The sequence below is a fragment of the Truncatella angustata genome (genome assembly GCF_020726525.1).
Source record: "Truncatella angustata strain MPI-SDFR-AT-0073 chromosome Unknown BKA67scaffold_8, whole genome shotgun sequence".
Lineage (NCBI taxonomy): Eukaryota > Fungi > Ascomycota > Sordariomycetes > Amphisphaeriales > Sporocadaceae > Truncatella > Truncatella angustata.
In genome coordinates, this window is record NW_025763388.1 from 1218650 (window position 1) to 1240755 (window position 22106).

The 22106-nt window shown below is 47.8% G+C and overlaps 5 protein-coding genes and 1 non-coding gene across 6 annotated transcripts; 4 read left to right on the forward strand and 2 right to left on the reverse strand.

Annotated features, from left to right (window-relative positions):
- The first annotated feature begins 185 nt into the window (after positions 1-185).
- On the forward strand, positions 186-272 carry BKA67DRAFT_t137. The gene has a single exon. It is a non-coding gene; the product is annotated as a tRNA-Pro (tRNA).
- A 4936-nt stretch (positions 273-5208) lies between these two features.
- BKA67DRAFT_539528 (uncharacterized protein) lies at positions 5209-6525 on the reverse strand (the record flags this gene model as incomplete). The annotated part of the gene is made up of 2 exons (XM_046100652.1): positions 5209-6337; positions 6386-6525. 2 exons carry the CDS (start codon positions 6523-6525, stop codon positions 5209-5211), a joined length of 1269 nt encoding a protein of 422 aa, XP_045954191.1.
- Positions 6526-7217: 692 nt separating this feature from the next.
- BKA67DRAFT_505868 (ion channel protein) lies at positions 7218-9628 on the forward strand (the record flags this gene model as incomplete). The annotated part of the gene is made up of 4 exons (XM_046097124.1): positions 7218-7342; positions 7399-8758; positions 8897-9427; positions 9491-9628. Coding segments are annotated over 4 exons (2154 nt in total), but the record flags the coding sequence as incomplete, so codon positions are not given.
- A 427-nt stretch (positions 9629-10055) lies between these two features.
- On the reverse strand, positions 10056-11722 carry BKA67DRAFT_539530 (uncharacterized protein; the record flags this gene model as incomplete). The annotated part of the gene is made up of 3 exons (XM_046100653.1): positions 10056-10438; positions 10600-11645; positions 11697-11722. The coding sequence occupies 3 exons, from the start codon at positions 11720-11722 to the stop codon at positions 10056-10058; spliced, it is 1455 nt and encodes a 484-aa protein (XP_045954193.1).
- Positions 11723-12643: 921 nt separating this feature from the next.
- On the forward strand, positions 12644-14278 carry BKA67DRAFT_662453 (uncharacterized protein; the record flags this gene model as incomplete). Its single annotated transcript, XM_046108002.1, has 5 exons — positions 12644-12655; positions 12806-13204; positions 13257-13730; positions 13786-13942; positions 13992-14278. 5 exons carry the CDS (start codon positions 12644-12646, stop codon positions 14276-14278), a joined length of 1329 nt encoding a protein of 442 aa, XP_045954194.1.
- Positions 14279-14933: 655 nt separating this feature from the next.
- On the forward strand, positions 14934-16071 carry BKA67DRAFT_395515 (uncharacterized protein). The gene is made up of 2 exons (XM_046096644.1): positions 14934-15183; positions 15239-16071. Exons 1-2 carry the CDS (start codon positions 14979-14981, stop codon positions 16033-16035), a joined length of 1002 nt encoding a protein of 333 aa, XP_045954195.1. The 5' UTR covers positions 14934-14978; the 3' UTR covers positions 16036-16071.
- The last annotated feature ends 6035 nt before the right edge of the window (positions 16072-22106 follow it).

Genomic DNA, 22106 nt, shown 5'->3' on the forward strand with positions numbered 1-22106 from the left:
CACACAGACCGAGCATCAGACCGAGCAGTACAGATCCGTACGCGTCCGTGGGCTGTAATCTCATCCACTCATTAGCCGCTCCGGCCTCGGTCCGCGTTACCCCTTTCAGCCAAAACCACCAAGTCACACTAGGGCACTTGAACGTGCGGTAATATATACCGCTTTAGAAGACTACTTTCAACAAGGCCCGGATGGTCTAGCGGTATGATTCTCGCTTTGGGTTCCATGGAACAGCATGCGAGAGGTCCCCGGTTCGATCCCGGGTTCGGGCCCGTTTCCAGTTTAACCTTTTGCTTTGTGCTTACAAGTTAGTTCTTTTTGGTAGTCTTAGACAAAATCAAGCGTATAACGCAACTGCTCAATTGAGGGTGATGATTAACCTTATGAAGAACTAAGTCGTCAGTGGACATAGGGTGCATTTGTATGGAGTGGGGGTTCGTTACTAGCTCATCAGCAGCCCCTGCAAAATCGATGCTAGCAGTCTCGGGCACGTTTACAAAGCAATCCTTCACCAAAAAACAAGGGCAGCATAAATACTGGCAGAACTTCGACGTCGGCAATAACTACGTGCTGCTAAAAAAATTAAAAAAAAGTGCAGAAATTTTTCGAGATGAGTAACGCCGAGATATATACGGTCACATGTATGAACTTTCGTTTCTATTTCTATGCTTCTACAGACAGCCGAAGTAGACCACCGTCAAAAGTGGATATTGTGAGAGACTATCATAGGAACCAATTTTAACGCAATCGAAGATGAGATGTTATCCCCTTTCTAAAGTCTTTCGACCCAATAACGCTACTTATTAAGGTCTCGAAAGCCAGGTAAGACAGTAAAATGAGTCAATGTCATAAATTTGACTACATACTTCCCATTGTCATCATTCTAGCCAGATTGAATCAATTAAAACCGAAGACTCACTCATTGCCGCAAGTGTAAGAGGGTTTTCCAAAAGAACACATGCAAGCCTTGAGTGCTTCGCATGAGACGAAGCAGTACAGTATAAATGTCAGCAATGTTTCGATCCTGGCCCTCAGCGTGCCGACACTAATGCTTACTTCAACTCAATATTATCGGTCTTTGTTTTAAGAATCTCGATCTGAACAGAAGGTTCCGCAAACTGGGCATACGCCTTCACATGAGCTATATACGAGTATACTGATGATGCGTGGTAATAGTCAATTATAACAGCAGTATCATCGGACCGAGGTAGATGAACTCGCCAGGAAGCATTCCGTCGAGGATCACAGAAGCATGGGGCTTGGTAGGAGTCGACGTTATTACTCGTCGTGCTGTTTTGGTTTTTGGATGGTCTAGAGATATTTTTAAGGGAACGTTTTATAACAAATCGTTGCAGCCGCCTCCCATAACTTCTTACTAACTACCTGATTCTGACTATTCAAGGGAGAGATCTCACTTGCGGGAATTGGTCATATCAGGCCCAGGCATCCATTTTCGTTGGTACATAAAAACATTCAAGCATACCAAAAAGCGCACTATAGTTATATCTTCGAAATTCAAGCTGAGGCTTAAAATTGACGTTAAGGAGGCCAATGTGCTTTACATAATCAAAAGTTGAACCTTGAACTAGGTACAATACTGGCTCAACATCAATTGTACAGCTGCGCACGTCGCCACTCTCTGTTTGCGCTGGGCGCTTAGAATTACAGTTTTCCAGTGTTCGTGATGGAACTTGTATTTTGAGCTCATGGCTTGAAATTATAGTTACACAATTCACCACTAGCCATTGATACCGTGCGATTCAAGATAGTTGCTACTATTGCCCGCAATATCAGGTCACCAATCGATCTCGCAAATTTTCGCCTGGTCAATTCAATCGCATGTGTACTGCCACCGCGCGTTCACTACAACGCGTCATATTGAAGTTCTACATACCTCTGAGTACTTGCAGGAGCTCATCCAGTTCCTGGAGCTCAATCCCGAGTTCGCTCAGAGCACAACTAGTACCAGCATTTATCACGCAACATGTTCAATATGTGCGCGTGATATATGGGAGATTCACTCTTCGTTGCTTGACAGGAACGATCGATTGGGTGCCGACTGGGAGCGAGCCAGGCACAGTGCAGATTTTGCATACCACAAAAATCGTAGCTTTATTATGAATGAGGCACGACAAGCTCGAGCTTTATATCGGTTGATATTATTTACCGTCTTCCAATTAGATACAATCACACAAGTATGCAAAAATCATACAGAAACATACAACACCGGGGATTCTCTAGTGGCCACCACTTGAGTACTATCCCAGCGTTTCAAGGATATACCTACATAGTAAAGGGACTCCGTTTGTTTAAAGAACTTCGGCCCCTCCGTGATCTTTGATGTCGGTTAGCAAGGGCCTGAATAAAAGCGTGAACATAGAGTATACCACGCAATACATCAAAATTTGGCCTGTAGGGCAATAAAATCTTGACCATGGAATCGTTGTCTCCAGCCTTGTGAGGACACGACCATGTTAAGTAAGCCACATTGGCTGCTCCGGGGCAATCTTCTGAGTGAAGAAGACGACACGCTCCCACCTTACGTCAGCCTATTGTAAAACGTACTTCTCCTGATTCACACCAATCACCAGTTCTGCTTCGACAAAGTATTGAACGAGGCCCCATAGAACAGGAAAATTGTGTCGAACTGCTTGGCTATTCTTGTCTTCTAATGAGGCCGTCTTCTTGGGAGTGTGCGCTAGATGGAATGATGGTCAAAAGAATATTTAACGATTCGAAAGGAAGGCAATAGAAAAGAGAACAAGCAAAAAGAAAATGGGCGGTACAACAGTGATTTGAACTGATGACCTAAAAACAAAGCATCCCCTAGTACCCATGAGAGCCCTCAGTACCCACGATCCCATATGCTTCCGCAGCGAAAGACACAGCCGACACGTAGGCCACTGATCACCGGCTGTCTAGAAACGGCCCACCAATCAGATTGTTTGCCCGAAGGCGAAATAGAGCATAGCTATCTTAAACTAAATCGCATAGCGCACTACTACGTCGAACGGCCAACATCGCACTAGGTACTTGGTTCATCCGTGTGGAATAACAAGACTTGGAATCTCCTTCCTAAGATCAATGTCAGGTGTCCCAGAGTATTAGACTAGAAGTTGTCAGTCTATGTGATTAGACCAGAAGGTAATATTTTTCGAGGTGATGGAGAAGACGGCGACTTAAGCATTTCCAGGGAAAGCACTCGAGGGGGCCTCGGACCTGACCAGACGCCACGAATTGACGGCGACCAGGACGAAGGGATCTACGTAGCGAGCGTCCAGTCACAGAAGGTTGGCAATCATCGGATTGCCGGTGAAGCATTTCGGCTCACTTCAGCGCCTGAGAATCTCTTTATGAAACCCGCAGGCAAGGTGGACACGCTCCTATACGTACACAAATCTGGAAGACAGGAGGGATTTCAGAGGTCTTATTATTCAGTGGCGTCTTTCCCGGTCATTGATACACCTTTCTAGCATCATGCCAGGATAAAACGAAGTATTCAGTGACTTGAAAATTACCAGGTCATCAAGCTTGAGTCTCTGTCGCCTGAAGGTGCAACTTATGCCTGGCCGATAATTGAAGCCCACATCATGGCATAGCAAGCCTAAATCAAGGCGATCAGGCTACACGTTTACCCTGGGCCAGCCTGGCTATAAGCTCCTAATGTGAGCTCAACAAGATTTTGCTATCCGCCCAGTCTCAGCAGCTGTTCTCCACTAAACACGACGTCGTAATATTAGAACTTCACGGCGCATTGTAATGCTTGTATACGACCACAGGTAAGATTTATCTGAGTATGTTAGATGTTTAATCCATACTTGACGAGAAAGCTATGTCCCGGCTCCAGGAGACCTACATAACGATAGCAGCCATTGTGTCAACGATGGGGTCGTCAATATTTCATCGGTGTCATCAAATTGATTGATGAGATTTACTTGGAAGCCTTCCTATCCTTCATTTTGGGTTTATTGGTCTCAATATCTGTTCACACGAGCATTTCGCCTAGACTAGGAGGCGCCTCTCGCACTTGTAAAACTCCCTGGTCGGAATGCATTCCGTACTTTCTTCACTATAGCCCAAGAGATTTGTTTCTTTGGCGTCATTCAATTTTAAATAACTTGCCCTCAGTGAAGTCCCGTTCAGTGGTGACATCGTAGTGCTTTGAAACGGAGCGTAGCTCGGCGATTTGGTTGAGAATCGAGTGTGTTACCGTCACCTGGTGCTTGTAGACTTTAGTGTGGCGCACATATTGTCCAGTCCTTGCAAATTGAAGTGAGGCATAGAAAGTAGAATATGCAGAACTCTCACCAACTGCTTCTTTGTCGCTTCTAAGCCTCGGGAAGTATGCACAGACAGATCGGATGGGTATTGAGAGACCCTAAGAGCAAATTGAAAGACTGAGGAAAATTTTGCCACGAGAGCCTCCCGTCTTTGGGTGAAACGGAATTTTCGGACAGAAAAAAGGTGCTACAGTCACGATGTAAGGCAGTGATCGCTAAGATTATATGCTTGGAAGATTCGCCTCAAAACGTGGTGATGAACAGCTTCGGGCGTTCCATTTCGATCGGTTGTTCTATATCATCCAGTAAAACAGTTACCGGGGTGTTCCAGCCTGGCATTTCGTGGTACACAACCTCAACATGTGCGAGTTGGTCGAGGCTTACTGGGAACGAAGCTAGTTCCTAAACCACATGATTGGCTACTGGTACTGTAAGGGTCCTTATTGTCCAGAGGAACTAAGTACCTGACCTGGCTTTGGGTCCTTATACGCAACCGCACGCTTGATCATCTGGAACAAACCAAGCACATCCAGCTAAAATTATAACCCGCATTAGTAAATCATGTCACCTGAAGTAGCGCACTCATAAACATAACTCGGTGAGATTCACGTATCAATTTATTGTGTTTTTGCAGTACATAGAAGTGAATTTAGTGTTAGCTCACCTCGTATGGTCGTTTTCTTTGTTTATGCCGGATATGGCGAATATTCGGCGGGTTGTGTTGGTACTCACGAGGTAAAGGGCTTGACATTCTATGATATTACAACAGATTTGTATTTGCCAACACTCAGATGTAATTTCAAGGCAAATAGTTGGATTGTGGGTTACTGTGTAGCCATAATTGTCAGAAGTTTGTTGTATTTGTGTCGTCTATTAGAAAAAGAAAAAGGGACACCAGGCAATATTACTGAAAGACGCGTAGGTAGCCTCATCGTGACATTCGATCCTCAAGCCACTCGCACGCCAGCTCTTTTCCATAATCTGGCAGGTGGAAGGGCTGCTCGTCTTTTCCAACATCATAACACTGAACTCTTCGATTGACTTCCAGATATCCTTCGAAATCCTGATCCCATTTTGAACGTTCTCTAAGCTCCAACTTCTCCAAGCTTCTCCGCATTAGAGACATCAACTCATGAGCTTGTGTCTTGAAATGATTGCCGACGACGGCTTTCCTTCGCCGCTTTTGGAATGTCATGGGCGGCGGGGGTAACTCCGTATGCAACAATAGTGTTTCGGGAATCTTCAGTGTCGACTGTCGTGGTGGAAATGCAAGCGGACTTCTTCGTGGAGGTTTGTCTTTCATCATCTGTAATAAGGCTTTGATGGCTTCCTGCGCTTCTGCGGAAGCAGCAACCGTCGAGCCCAGCATGGAGATGACAGGATCGGCAGAGGCATCGAACTTTTGTGGCACCAGCAGCCCCGGCGTCTGAAAGAAGAGACAGGGGCTGACGAATGGATCAAAGAGTTGTGAAGGTTCTCCGAATAAATCCGGCATGTCATCCTTAAGGTCCTGAAATGCCGGATCTGTAGGCTGTCCTAGAATGTCCTCAAGCACATTGACAGCATTTGTGTTGGAATTCTTATTAATCTGATGGTCGGGAAGGAACATAGTCCAGTTGTAAATGCCATTGTAGGCTATACATCCACGAACAGCCATGCGTTGATGCGGATAACTCTCAGTCAACGATAGCGACGTGGCTAACGATGCACCAAGATAGGAGCCGTATACATAAACATCGCGGCGAGTATACGTGGGCGGAGTCAGGTTCTCGACTATCCAACTGTATGCAGTCAGGGTATCATGGACGGGGACAGGCCATATCTCTGGAGGCAATGAAAGCAATGGCGCATGCTCATGCAAGTCTTGTGCAGACACTTGCAATGGCTTGTGGTCTTCAAAGGAGTCAACCCCGGCCCATCTGTAATTAATTACTGCAGTAGGGTACTTCCTCAGGAAAGCCGGCACACGTGGTGGTGTATTTGTTGATGCACTCGCAAATGGCGGCAAATATATCAGCAAGGGATCCGAGCTTGATACCGTGCCTATATTATGTAGACTAGATAGAATTTAGACGGGAGACAACCAAGACTAGTGGACTACCTACTCGACAAATACACTGCCAGCCGAACCTGTCCTGACACTAATACGTTCAACGTCGGTAGGTATTGACGGGATATTGCTCAAGGGTCTCGATGTGAGATGGCGGGAAAAACCAGCGACTCCACTCCATGGCCATCTTCTCATATTCTGGACTGGAGCTCGACGACTCTCAAAACCATGTTCTCCCTTAGATCATGAGTCAAATTGAGCAGAGTGATCGCTGGGTTCCGAGATTCTGGTCAAGTATGAAACGAGGCTTACTAAAGGTACTGCATCACGCGTCTCGTAGCGTGCCACGGAGAATGCGGGTTTCGCTCCAATTTGCACAGATTGCCGGGAGTTGAAGCAGCTGATTGCGTACCCGCTAGAAACCTACTTTTGATTGGCTGCTGTGAAATATGGGGGCGTATTCAGCCCGCTAGGGGGCTATGGGCGATAGAGGCCAGTCTAGGCATCGCTGGCCTGTAAATATGAGCTGGAATCCTGGTCGCGAAGCTGCAAACGTCTCCAACGTCCAGGAGCAAATGCGCCAAACGACGTCATTTTAGCGCGGTTCGTCGCTGCTTCCAAGGAACTTTGGGTTGTACTGGCGGACGGTCATCTGATAACATAAAAATCTTGCAGAATCACCCGTCCATACATACCAGATCACATCAGAAAAGGCAGTATTTATCCATCTAATACTTGCGAGTTTCGCAATTGTACGTTCAGCTCCACAATTATAGGAACCACATTACCTCACCTGGAAAGAGGATGCATGTATCTGTCGTAGCTGTTGCCCCTGGAGTTCCTACCCATCTATCTGCAAAGCTGAACATCAAACCGCCACCGCCAACATGAACGATGCAGATCTTGGCGAGAACATCGATGAATATACGCAAGATGTCGACGGCCAGCAGTCCAAAGGAGAAGCGGAGCGACAAAGTGTTATCGGGAAGGACGCAGTCCACCTTGATCCCAGGTTAGTCGCCTTGCCAAGACATCCGCAACTCCAGTGCTTAACGGATGAGTACACAGTCGGTGGTGGTTCGCTAGCTCGGCATTCCCTATGATTGCGGGCACACTGGGACCTGTCGCTTCAGCTTTTAGTATCTGTGCTCTTGTCAGACCATGGCGAGAACACATTCCTCCTGGCGATAATGTCACGCAAGGGGAGTTTATCATTGACCCAGTCTGGCTTACCGCGGTCAACGCTGTCCAGCTGGCGTTGGCGCTCATCGCAAATATATTTCTTCTCCTTAATATGGCGAGGAGGGTACGGTTCTCTATTGCGCAGCCGGTTACCATCGTCGGATGGTACATCTCATCCATATGTTTAGTGGCCCTCACTGCGACCACGAGCGGGCCGCTAGTCTTGCAACCAAAAATCGAATATGTCTGGTCTCAAGCTTTCTATTACGGTATATTTGCTGCCGTGCTTTATTTCATCGTTGCAACTTTGATGACAGTCACGGTATGGGGCGCTCAAGCTGGGCACTATGACAAAGATTTCGGGTTGACTACAAGTCAGCGCACGCTCATGCTGCAGACCATCATGTTCCTGCTATATCTTCTCATCGGTGCCTTGGTCTTTTCGCATATTGAAGACTGGCAGTATCTTGATGCTGTATACTGGGCGGATGTCACCCTTTTCACTGTTGGTTATGGTGATTATTCCCCATCAACCACTCTTGGACGTGGCCTCCTCATCCCCTACGCATTGGTCGGTGTGATCAGTCTCGGTTTGGTCATTGGATCAATTCGAAGTCTTATGCTTGATCGTGGCAAGCATCGCCTCGATGCACGCATGTTGGAAAACAAAAGACGTGAATATCTACGCAAGTTGCGTCGACGCGGCAAGGACGGGTTACTGAGTCCAATAGAGGACGGTAGTCGGGAAAACGGACTCGACTGGGGCGTTTCCAGCAAAATGCCACGAACAGAACTCGAACGACGAGAAAAAGAGTTTGGACTCATGAGGAAGATACAGGATAGAGCCGCGACAAGAAGGAGATGGACAGCAATGGGTGTTTCTTTCTCTACCTGGATGGTACTATGGACAGTTGGTGCCAAAATCTTCCAAGAATGCGAAGCTCCTTATCAAGGCTGGAGCTACTTTGACGCCTTCTACTTCGCTTTCACTGGTCTTACGACGATTGGCTATGGTGACTTGACACCAGTTTCGCCGGGCGGGAAGGCATTTTTTGTATTTTGGTCTTTACTTGCTCTACCCACAATGACTGTTCTTATTAGCAATGCTGGCGACACTGTTGTCAAATGGGTTAGAGATGGAACTCTTCAGCTTGGTAACTTGACGGTTCTTCCGGGCGAGCAGGGCTTCAAGAAAGAAGTAAAGATGGTATTAGGGAAACTGTCTCTCGGCAATTTGTACTCCGATGTTGACATCGAGGAATCACCGCCTGGTTTCTTTGGGGCGGCTCAACAGCATAATCAGGACGAGCAGGACGAGACTGACGAGGGCGAAGAGGACGAAGGTGAATATGATGTTGAAGAGGCTGATATACATGGTAAACAGTCGTTTAAAGAGAAGACTGGCCAGGAGCAGGCCCACGATGAGCCAGACGCACCAAGAGGGCCTCAGAAGCGCGGCACCAATAACACGACCAAAACCTCCAAATCGGGTAATTCGATCAGATTAGCCGATCCCCTACCTATACCAAGCACGAAGGGGTCATCGACGTCATCATATGTACAGAAATCGAAGGCGCAAGAAAGGCATAAATCGAGGTCTAGGGAACGGCCACACACGGCTTCGACACAAGGTTCCAATAAGGACGAAAGTCGTGGAGCACCGAGACGCGCAGATACCATGGCAAGAGAAAACCTCCCGACTGAGCTTCCCAAGTCACGTGCAGAGTACCATCTTGTTCTTATGGATGAGATCACCAGGGTCACGCAGCATCTCCAACACTCACCACCGCGCAAGTACACATTCAAGGAATGGACATGGTATCTGCGCCTTATTGGTGAGGATGAGAGCAGCTCTGAGACTCACACAAAGCCTGAGCGCAAGCCGAAACCTAGAGATGGACATAGCCTGGGTGGTGTAGGCACTCACAACAATGGGAAAGTCCCAGCACGTGGTGCGGGCAGCCCCACTGAAACAAAGAGCAGCGAGGAAAGCGAGGCCGGGGACAGCAATATCACCAAATGGAGCTGGGTCGGACACCGCAGTCCGCTAATGGACACGAAAGAGGAGGCCGAATGGATCTTGGATAGACTTGAGCAGAGATTGTTGGCAGAATTAAAGGCCGCTGTCGCAGTAGAATCCGGGAAAGAGGGGACACAAAACGTCGAGATCGAAGAAGCCCGCCATGATGTCGAGGATGCTCAACAGAAACACGAGGCGGTCAGGATCGGCCACTGAATTTCCCGGCACTCTTGAACCGCGTTTCAGGCGGCTAATTGTCTTTGAAGAAAGTACATAGCACGGTTCTGGTAAGTATTATAAGGGACGCGAGGCACAATTTAAAACGATGTTGCTGATTCAACATCCGAGACAAAATGTGTTTCTTCACGGCCGCAGCTGTTTTGTCTAACTGTTTTCGAACCTTGAAACTAAGCAAAGAGGGCTGTTAACCGCAGATTTCTTACTCAAAAAGCCCCAATCAGCAACGTTTTCATTGCCCCAATACTGTCTTAGAATTAGTGGCCTTGCTTATATGCTCACAGCATCACCTCGGCTCCCGTAGATTTTCTATCTCGTTTTCTGTTTCACCGAGAATTTCCTTAGCATACTTGGTCTGCTCCCACGTTGTCTCCCTAATCCTCAGTATCTCAATGAGCCAACCAGTCGAGGCTTTCTGGTCCCTTCTTAAGCGGCACATGCACCAGCTCAATTTTGGCATATGACCATTGACAAAAATGTGGCTTTGCCGATCTGCAAGACTGCCAACCCTCCATTGTGTAAAAACTCCTGATAGATATGGTTGTTGATCCTTGAATAGGTCCGCAAACTGAAAGTGCTGCTTTCGCGCTAGTGACTCGCGGCTGGAGTAGGTGACCCTGGCGTATAGCTCAAACATAACATCCTGGTGGTGCTGATAGCAGTAAATGGCTTGGTTGATCAGATGTCCAATGCGAAAACATGTCCTAAGGATAAGTTTGGAGGAGACACCAGGTACGGGCGACCTGTTATGTACTTTGTTTGGAAAGGGGGTCGAGTAAATGGAGGGACTTTTTTTCTTTCATCGGTCTGCAATGTAGCCTCTGGCTCACCGGTATGAGGAAATGCAGAAAGGAACTGAGGCGCTGTAATCTCGCCTGAGCCAACAAGCGAAGGATCCTTTGCCATGGATTTAGTAAGTAAGTACACGGCGTCCCAATCAACATCGTTGTCCAGAAGGTCTTCTGGTGCTGCTTTTGGCTGATTGGTAGATCTAGTATGGCACGAAGCGTGCAATTCCGACGAAGATGCCTCCTGTGAAGAACAATGTAGATTTGGATCATACTCTTCTGCCGATCTCGAGTCATGATCCCGTCGATCTGCGATGCTTGATGGTGGGATGCCATCCTGGGAAACTATAAGCACTTCGTCCGCGATCCGCACCATATCGTTCGTCGGTTCTTCATAAAAACCGTAGTCATCGCTATCATAAATTAAAGATACTGCATTATAACTCAGCCCAGTGAGGGAGCCCAATGCCGGACGGCCTAAGTTATCATTGCCATCAAGATCGATCCCAGCAGGGTCATCAGCATGCATAACCCGAAGGACGTTGTCGTGAGTTTGGATATTTGGCACTTTTGTGATACGACCAGCGTCGTATAGGCTTCCAGGAGCATACATACTTGTATTATCCATCTCGTCGTATGTTTGGCAAGGTATGAGGTGGTCCATTATTGTTGCCTGCAGGAGATGTCGGGATTGTTTCAATGGACTACCCATAGTAGCTTGCGCAACGTAATGGTTTGTTACGTCCTTTTTTGCTATATCATACTTCGACACACTCAGTTTTGTTACTTTGAGTGTGTCAAATGGACTTGAGGGTGACATGGAAACTTCTGGCATGCGCCGCTTGGCTCTGACTCGGCCATCTTCGGATGAAGATTTCCTCTTAAGCGTAAGAGGTCGATGCCGCGCCTTTAGCACAGGAAATTCCTTTTCTTCATATTTGGTATCACTATTGCAATATCGGTTCTCAAGGTTGCCTTGAGAAAAGGAGTTTCTAGAGGTGAGGACACCCAGAGGTCCTTCAGGGTTGATTGGCCTGGAACTACTGCTAACATTACTGAAGTGCGACGCCTCTTGAACAGCCGCCTCACTAAGGCATGCGTCAGTATATTGTTGAAAACTGCTGTCCTAGAACTCATACCTGCTATCGTGCTGTTGACCTTGCATATTGTCGCTGGGTAGGTATCAATAAAGTGCGGGGAAATAGCTTAGAACAATGCCATGTGCTAGGTTCATGGTGAGACAACACCCGGGGGGATATTGATATGAAATATTTGGTATCAAATATCAAACAAATCTTGAATGTGCATCATAATGAAAAAGAAAGAGAAAAAAAAGAAGAAGAAAAGGCTAGGGATCTAACAAAACGAGTTATGTAGCTGCAGATGGCGAGCTTGACCTCTTCGAAAGTTGAGGCTCCATGATGGCCTAAAGCTTTATGCATAATCCAGATCATCGCACCTGCCTTGTAGTAGTGTGCTCTTGATCCCTACAGGGTTGTTGAAAAGTAACGAAAGAAGGAAAGAAGGAACGAACCAACGAATGTATGATGGCACGCGTAAGTGCTGCACGCCAGAACGCATGAAAATATTGAGGTCAATAAAGCAGCTGATAGTGGAGCAGGGATGATCTGTTCTCAATCCACACAAGTGCTGGTTTGTGCAGTGGGCCGCATGACCATGCCTATCACGCCGTTGACCCCCAAACATTAAGTAATGGCACAGTTCGTAGATTGCCTCACTTTATCCCCTTGTAGTCACTGTGAGCCCGCAATCTCACGGGTTGAGGTTCTGTGAGTTACTCACAAGGCAAGAAAATCGCAATTTCACGATACCCAGTCTCACTCACAGTCAACTTCCGACGCCGACCACTTTACCCCGCCGTAGCTTATTGTGCGTCACACTGCCCCTCAGCTCCTGAGGTATCCCCAGCTCAATCCCTCGGCGTTACTACCGTAAATCACTTTGACGTGATTTCATCACAGGCTATCGACTGTGCCATATTTCAGACCTTGAGCGCACCATCTGCCCTGCGGCCTAATTTCGTATCCGTCCTAAGCATAGCGTCAAGCTTTTTAGGCCTTGCATCATGTTCTCACAAGTAAGTTCGGTCAACATCAATGTCTCAAAGCCTCCCAAGATCATCACACAGTCTGCCGTAACGTCAGAAAAGATGATGTTGCTGAGTTGATTTGACCTAGATGGTCATGGGCCCGAGTTGTTTGCAGTGGCGGCTAATACGGCACTTCAGAAAAAGCCATATTCGGCGGTCACGGTCGCCATTGATCGGCTCACTAGTGAACAGTTTGAGGAAGACGACTTCAGTGGAATTCCTGATCTTGTCGAGGTCATTAAACTTCAATCTTCCGGTCCTGCAGAAGCAGCTCGAGCCATCAGAAAGAAGCTAAAGTATGGAAACGTACATCGGCAATTGCGAGCCCTGACTTTGCTCGACGGCCTTATTCAGAATGCTGGTCCACGATTCCAGCGCGCGTTTGTTGATGAACCTCTACTTGAGCGGCTTAGAGTTTGTGGTACCTCTGACCTGTCCGATCCAGAAGTGCGGAAGAAGTGTTCGGAGCTTTTCAGAAGCTGGGCTGCCGAATACAAGAGCACCCCTGGTCTTGAACGTATCGTTGTTCTTTACAAGGTATGCAAACCATCCCTTATCTTTATATGAGCAATCTACTAATTTTGAAAAGCAACTTCCGCGCCGAAAGCAGGTCGTAACTCAGGACAAATCAAAGGTAGTGCGTGAAACTGATAATCCGTTCCACGATTCAGAAGACGAGGCAGATGCAGCGCCCAAAAGGCAGTCGCCTCCTCCTCAAGCATCATCTTCTAGACCAACTCCGGTGGCGCAACCACAGACGAACCAGACTGTTCAGTCTTTTAGCCATACCAAGTCGTCTTCGAGGTCAGGTTCATCCTTCTTTGGCTCCTCCAAGGACAAGAAAAAAGACAAGGACAAGAGCAAGAAGAAGTCTCGACCGTTCAATCTCGAAGCTGAGAAAGACGCCATGAAGGTGGCAGTCGCCGAAGCGTCCATCTCGGCAACAAATTTAACGAATTCACTCCACAGTATCAACCGTGAGCAAGAAAGAATCTCAGAAAATGAACTTGCAGTGCAGCGTTTTGAGGCTTGCAAAAAGCTTCGAAGGAAGATCTTGCGTTATGTGAGCCACGCCCTCCCACGTATGTGAATACTGTTGTCGGAACTAACATTCTTAGATTTACCATGTTGAGGATGAACAGTGGCTTGGGGGTCTGCTCCATGCTAATGATGAGCTTATTCAGGCGCTCATGACTTTTGAACAACTCGACCGCTCTATAGATGCCGATAGTGATTCCGAAGATGAACTGGCAGAACAAGCCCACCTTTACAGAAGTGAGATGACTGTTGACACTAATTCCGTTACCTTTACTTACAGATTTAGTGGCAACCGAGAAAGGCAAGCAGTCTACGTCTCCATCTGGCGGTGCGAATGCTGGCAGCCCTATCCCAGAGATGGATGATCTGAGCATTGCTCCTACGCCACCACCTCGTCCGACACCACCGCCGCGGCCCTCTGGATCGTCGAAGTCGACGGTGCCCTCCAAACCCTCCCCCCAGCCGGTTCCCGAGGACGAAGATGAGGACGAAACCGAGGATGAGGACGATCCATTCGCTGATAGGAATGCCGTGGTGTCACCCGGGTTGGAGAAAGATGAGCCGCGTTGGTGATTGCATCTTAACATGTTGTACATCAATTATTGCCGAGTGCTTCATAATCTATGATAATTTTTTCTTTTACTGACAAAATTGACTTCATTTTCATCAATCTTGCCTAATCTGTCCTGAAAAACCTAGGACGCTAACATCATAACTGCTGGTTTCGTAGATCAAACTCAATAGCCATCGAACATGTGTCAGTTGTGGCAACGAACTCAAATGGTTCCACGGATCGGGCCTTCTCTCAGTTTCTAATGTATCACCAGGAGTAACATGACCCGATCGTTGACGAGGATTGTACCACGAAAGATTGAGAAAAGTCTGTTATAATTCCGTTCTGTTAATGCAACGTCCTTAAGATGTGGTTTACACTGATTTTTTACAATCTGAGCTCATTACACTATTGGAACTCAAAACATCCATCCGGAAGTTCACGACCAGGATGATTGTGGTCCATCTCCTTGCTCTTCTATCAAGGCCGCTCTTGGCCTGTGGCAAGCGATGTTCCCATTCCGAGAATATAGCTTCAAGACTTGATGATGAGTGTTTTTCGGGAAGAGACTCGCACAGAGGTTTCATTTCTGCCGATGGCTTCGTCAAGACGGTCCGAGGCAATACATCCTGCGCCGACGCGCGTGCCATCATGAAATATCCAACTGTGTTTCTTGCAGATGTTGGAGGCATTACAAATATCGATTGCATCGATTCTTGCATGACGATCACTTTCGAGTCTCCAAATGCCTATGACTCGGACGTTAGCGCGTGGCTTGAGCATCCATCACTCATCCTGCAAACCGGACATACTGGTGACTACGATAACCGCAAGGGATATAATGTTGGAAGCAGATTGCATTGGAATGGAAGCACTCATTCTTTCAGTGCCAGAATTGAGAGAAAGACTACCGCTGACATTATATGTAAGCACGCTCGACTTCTACAAGCAATTTTAGAGAGCTGACACGAGTGTTGCAGCTTCGATCCAGGTTAGGTACCACAGCCATTGCTTAGAGGAACAGGACAACTCAACCGCTGTAAACTCACAGTCATGGGATTCAGTCTCCATAAGCCCTGCTGGCCAGGATGTGTCTGATCTCCCGTCCGTCATTGGAAGGTCCGAAGCTGGTTACTTCAGCACTAACCTCTCTTATTCTGCCTACCTGGACTACGACGTGGCGAACCAGGTGCTTCGAGATTTATACCTTGATATCAATATAGCCTCCACAGATGGAATGCCACTGACGCTGAACGTCACAGGGCCTTATAACGGCACCGTTGCCTTCTCAGAGAACGCCCTTGGAGGCTGGACTTATGCCGTCCCAGGTGTACTAGACATCTCACCCAGCCTTCTGTACTCTTCAGGTGCCGATGTGGCGACGGCATCTGCCACGGTGGCGCGTACGAATCTAACCAACACTCTGATCGATGGGCACATCCATCTCGATATGGTCAATCCCGAGAGTACATACTACAGCGGTATGTGGGATGGCAACTACGGATCCGGGGTGACCATTGAGCCCGTGGCTACCGCCCGCATCACCCCCTGGTTGACCTTGACGGGCTACATCGCGGTCAATGTGACTGGAATAAACCACGGGTTTTACCAGGCATTCAAGGGTACAGCAAATAGCGTCTATGATTTTGAGCTCACTGGGGCCGACAATGTTTGCACTCGTACATCTTATGGGTATAGTATAGATACCTTTAATCTAGATGGGTGGCGGAAGACGCTCTACAGTAGACAGGACCCTCTCACGGAGGGATGTAGGTGAGGATAGGAAGCAGACCACATTCGTTCAGAAGCGGGCTTCAGACAGTGTATTTACAATTATTTGTTGGAAAATTTTACTCAATTATGGCCTAGTCTTATACTTGCTATGTTCGAACCTATAACAACATACTGATCATTTCATGAAGCTGTCAGAGCAACAATGCCTTTCCCAGACCTACTTAATATTTTCAAGAATTTCCCTCTCATAAAATCAACCAATAAAGAAAACTTGGCAAGTATAAATCCTACCATGCCACAAAACTGCCGAGTCACTGGATAAATGTTCTGTGATTGACCATGACAGAGATGTCGCACATTGGCTTGTTTCACACCAGAAGCGTGTGCTACAACTTGCTGAAGACCATCATGCCTGGCCCAACTTTACTGCACAAAATGTATCTGTCAGGTAAAGCAGTATACCAAACCTTGTCCGTGGCGACCGGGGGCCAGTAAGAGCTCAAATATTGAGTTCAGCATCCCGGCAAGATGCAAAGCTGAATTGCCTGCCAAAGACGTTTAAAAGGCCCAAGGTACCAGCGTGGCTGCTCAAACTATTCTATTACACTCTTTTTTAAAATCAATATCAAACCTTCAAGGGTCCACGACCGCATAGTCGACCGGCCAATTGCCTTTGGCACGAGTCAGCGATCTAAAGGTACCCAGGCTTTACCAGAGGCTGGGAGAGCGCTCGTGGGCACCGAATCCGTCCCAATGCGAGGTAAAACATCAAAACATGGGGAGATTTGGGTTTGGTTTCGCTCTGAGAAAACGACCGAGAAAACCCGTGGGCAAGTTTCCTAAGTTACACGTCGGGATTAAGGTTTGACCTGATTTCGCCTACCCGTGGCGACGTGTTACCTGGTTCTGTCATCAAGCGATGCCGCAATAAACAATGAGATGAGACTGTCACTGCTTGCACATGGGAAAAAAGTTTCATTATCTCGGTGACGACACCATCTCAGAAGAGTGATATATGGGCCATCAGATTTGTCCTGTCGAAAAGAGTGTTCTGTCATCTTTCGTAGGCGGCGATTGTGCTCTGCGGTTATAAGCGGGCGGCATGACAATCCCCAAGGTCATGGCAACGAAAGAATTCTCACTCTACACACACACTTTTTTATATGAAGCCATCTGACTGCCGAAAAACCCAGCTCGTACCATCATGTAGCACAATCGAGAAACGCCTTGCGGAAACCAACATACAAAGCCGGCAGCCACCTGAGATACAGGATGTCGTCATACCAAGTACACACCCTCTTAGCAAGTCAGGCTGCGCTAAGGTGTCCGGGGAAGCTGATTCCAGAGACTTGGTTGGGGACTACAGCGCTGCTGTATTAGCGAAAGCCTATTCGCATGGCGCAAGTTCGTATCCCAAGTTTCATGTGAAGAATTTCGATTGGATCGCGGATGCTCATCTAACAGCAACCCGGCATCGTCCAACGGTGGCTAGCGTTTTTGCTAATTAATTAATTGATTGATTGGAAAATAATTTTCATTTTCGACTTCAGAAGATATTTTCTCTGCGTATTCTTTCGAATTATTCTATTGGTCACTGTTGGAATAATCCGTATTTACTCGCAGTTGGTGGTCATTACTGCAGAAGGGCCATGGATGTCCCGCGTTTGCCCTTTCACTAACAACCCTTGAAGATGAATTAATCGTCACTTGCCCGCACGCACAAATGCTAGTGAACAAGCACTACTTTCATTCATGACACTGTCACGTTGGTTATGACGAGAGCAGTGTCCAGAACCCGTATAAGTGCCGGCTGAATTTGGTGTCGGACCGAAGATTCTGTTATGAAACCCGTGCATCACGCGGGCAGGCAAAGGGGATGCGAAAATACAAAGCCCACGAGGCACCCCTATAATACTAATGACACGCGCGAGTCGTTGCCGAACTCGTGAGTGCATTGTATACTCATCACTGGGTCTCTCCTTTACCATGCAGATGAACAGACCAACAGCAATAAGAAAAGTACCCCTAGAGAGTACAGATGTGTAACGCGGCGAAGTTGCGACCTCCCCCCCCCCCCCCCTGGCACCCGTGAAATTCTCTGGCGCCAAAGCAAACGGCGCTCGTTTCCACGTGCTTCTCGGGAAAATAGATCTTCTTTTCTTAGTCCCTCTATCTCCACTTCCTAACTCCCCCCGCCTCAACCGCACCGCCGGAAAAGCCTCCAAAGGCCAGATGGGAATTTCGCACAAAGGCGGCGCCTCTTTGGAGAGTCAGTCTCCATGGGGTACCCTTCGCGGCTCAAAGGACAACACCAGACCGTTCCATTTTATCGTGTTAGTCAGTATGGGCGAAACACGTATGCCTAGCCCACGAATTTTCGCTGCGTATGTACTCAGGAGGGCCGCAATGACTGACAAACAGTCTGATGGGATTTTGGGAGATGGGAAATTGGTAGTCTGCAAACCATGCACATTTTGCATTGACCATACTCGAGGCGGTAAGCTGAGTCCATCGCGTCCACCGAAGGAGTAGGCTGTCTCCAGGGTTCAGGCTTGAAGGCGTTTCGATTTTTATTTTTATTACTTTTATTTTCAATCGTTTGCGTTCTCCCGATTGATTAGAGTTCACCGTAACAACTGGGAGGGTGTGTACGGTTACCCGGTTTGTACTTTGGTCAACAAACGAGTAACACGTCATTCATCAAGTTTCTCCATAGCAGGAGGAGCTCCAACCCCTCAAACGCGTAACTTTTTTCCTTTCCTTTGGTCTCGTTCTTGAATCAGAAGTGAAACGTCCCCTCTCTTCAGTGGGATGAGGAGTTGGTTACTACTCATTATTAGAGGCACTGCGGCCCAATGGAGGGGAACCCCGATATTGTACAGCCATCGGCTCGGCGGCTTTCTGGATACCCTAAGTCCCCCGATTATTTCGGCATGCCAGCTCAGGTGGGTACGAAGCGTGTCCGTGCGGAATGATCATTGCAAGGTCCATGAGGCTCTTGTCACCAGCCACGGGGTATGAGACATTGAAGGCCTCGTGCTCTCTGCTAGGTAGAGTGGCTGTGTCGTTATTGTAGCCGGTCCGCTCGTACACAGTAAAGGCTGTAATTTCCGTATTTGGTGATCTAGTTCAACCTTAGGCCCTGACGATAGGAACGGCGCCAGAATTCTTCCAGAAGTCCTGTGGGAACTCGGCTTTATTTGCTAGTCAGGTAGAGGAAAACTAGAGAGCTGTAGCATGGCTTTGACAGCTGGTTCGGGTCGAAAAGGCCGGCCATGCAGCGTCCAGAGCTCGACCGAGTCGCTACCGACATTGTGCCAATGAAGGACCGATCAGCGGTGGATATAAACATGAATATCCGTCGAAACCCTGGAGCCCGGATTGGATGGTGGCGTCCTGCTGGCGTCGTTCCTATGTATTCGATCATTTGAGATAAAATACAAATATTTGATCGGTGTATTTTATTGTGGTGCAAAATCCATCGTGCTTGACTCAGTATTTGAACAAGAGCAGCGTAGTATAACCTTGTTCGTCTTGAGGCTGAGAATCCACCCAGCCGCAACAATATAGTTGAGATATCATTGGTCCGTCTCTACTCCGTCGCACAACTATGTTCAACAATCAATGATTATCATGTAACGACGTCAGGACACTATGTTTTTGACTGTTGCAATCCAATGGTTGCGTCTCGAGCTATGTCTCCGCGCGTGGAAGCGGGGTCTGCTATAGCTGACACCCCACGGAAACAAGTCCCCATGATGCGGATGACTGTTAAATGATGAGAGGAAATCATATGGTGGATGTCGATGAGGGAATACTGAAGCTCGCTGTGATCATGTCCAAATTTCTCACAGGCGATATTCCAGTGATACCTACAAAGCTACCGAAGCCAAAGAATTCCGACATGCGTAATGCAGCAGCTGCGCACCTTTGGGTTCTCGTAGCGTGGAATGGCCACTATGAATGCATGCGTAGTCAGTCAGAAGAAGGCTAGAAACAAACAAAACGTGGAAATCCCAGATAGGCAAACGTCGTGAAGACTTGTTGCCTTATCAGGAATTAAGGCGAACGCCAACGATACTTTAGCAGCATGATTTAATTTTTCTTTAACACAGATTTGCGTCCCCTCGAACGCCTACTTTTGCAGCGTCTATTCTAAAGTCGCGTGGCAAGTTGTATAGTCCGAGTGGGGGTGACGTTCTGGCGATAGGCTGTTCAAAAACAGTCAAAAAGTCGGTGAGCGGCAGAGCGAACAAGGGTTTATATGAACTCTGATTCGACCAACGTAGCACGCAAAGTAGAGCTTGTCGCAGCAGCGGTAGCGATGAAAAGGCTTATCACTTGCATAGAGTTTGTGCTTTGATCTGTCTGTCACCCTACCTTAAACGAGATGCAGAGACAGGGTGTGGGACGGTGGCAGGCCCAGGCGTCCGGGGGCAGCTTGAGCACAACCTCCGGACCAACCGCTACACAAGAAGTCGCGACGGGCCGGACACTGACTGGGTTGTAAAGGTGAAGTGAGGTGTCTAATGGTAATCCCTTGCTGTTTGCCAATGAGATGCGCTCATGTTTTCTATTTGACCGTCGCTCGCGCGGTTTTGTGGATGATTGGAAATGCTGGTGCCCCATTCTGCCCCAATGCCATCGTACCATACTTCAGGTGAGGGATAAACGCTCGAAAAGAAGGTGTACATATCGCATAGAAACTCGTTTGTCATAGCTCTGCAGGTTGAACCATCCCACCATGAGAGCGGGGTTCAACGCAGCAGGGAGCTGTTTTACTATCCCACCGCTGAGACTGTACGTGATCATGCACAGTTTGTAAACAAGTGCCACAAGCGTGGACTTGGTTGACGATGACGCTTTGATGAGGCTGCAGCCCAGAACTGAATCGCGAGGTGCATTCAAGCGCATGCCAGAGATTTTGACAGATGCGGCCAAGGGTTGTCTAAAGAGGTGGGTTTTTGGACGCGTAGAGCAAACTTGCATTGCATAACGTGATGTCTATTTGACTTGAGTATATCTCATTGGCGCGGATGCACTGTCAGTGATAGGCCTGGAGGACGGTGAATGACAGCGCATAGGACGTACTATGCCCTATGCCCTATGCATAGCGAGCGACGTGTAGCGAGTGTACCGCCTATATCAATACTACCGCGACAAACGAAAGCATTACTCGATACCGAAGCAGCACAGCCCATTGCTAGTTGTCGCGTCAGGGTTGAACAGCTCGCGGATCTGGTCATTCCGGGCAAGGTAGTCGGCGACAACAGCATGGACGCCTATTTTCTGACCTGGATACTCTGCAACCTCTAAAGATGATGTGGTCTGTATTAAGGCCCGTACCGTCGCAACGAGAAACATCTGTGGCCCTCAAAGCGGCGGTCTATGATAGATAGAACGTGGGGGTGTGTCGCGGGTAGGTGTCAGAACTAAGCAAAAGTACTCGCAAATATACGAAAGTCGGACAAAATCCTAACCGACAATTGACCGACGAATGTGGAAATATACTGGTTCCATATCTCGTGAAGCAGAAGACAGTATTTTTTGGAGTATGGCTACCCCGTAGATCTATTGTCCCCCGCGCGCAGATTGGGATCATCTGTGGAGATCACTGGAGATACAGATCTGTACAGACAGCTCGTGTGCTTGTCCTGCCGGGCGGGCGCTGTTGTGCCATGATTTCCGCTGTGTTGAAAAATGATCAGCAGGCTGCTCGGGCAATTTCGGGAGATCCGGAATTTCTCCCAACAACAAGTAGTTGGAAGAGATGTCCTGTCTCGAAACAAAAGCGTCCCCGCATCGAGGCCCAGACTTGCCAATTTGGTAGGACAGTGTTCCACTGAATGGTCGATCAAGGGTCCAAGATGCAGCGTGGCAAGCAGCTGTGACGACAGAGATTCTCTTACAAGCTGGGGGGGCCAACCGGATTGTGATATCGACAACCAGGATTTATTCGAGGGTGGAGACGCCGCCCACTACTCCGTACTTGGAGAAACAAACGATTGACTACGATGGCCCAAACAATCCAGCGCCTCAATTGACACAAGATTGTTGAGGTGATCATTCCATCCCGAGTTTTTTTTTTTTTTTTTTTTTTTTTTTTTTTTTTTT

Bases quoted from the DNA above. Each gene is read 5' to 3' on its own strand.
- BKA67DRAFT_395515 (XM_046096644.1), top strand. From the start codon at position 14,979: ATGACGATCACTTTCGAGTCTCCAAATGCCTATGACTCGGACGTTAGC. The intron at 15,184-15,238 runs GTAAGCACGCTC...CGAGTGTTGCAG, and splicing joins GACTACCGCTGACATTATAT to CTTCGATCCAGGTTAGGTAC.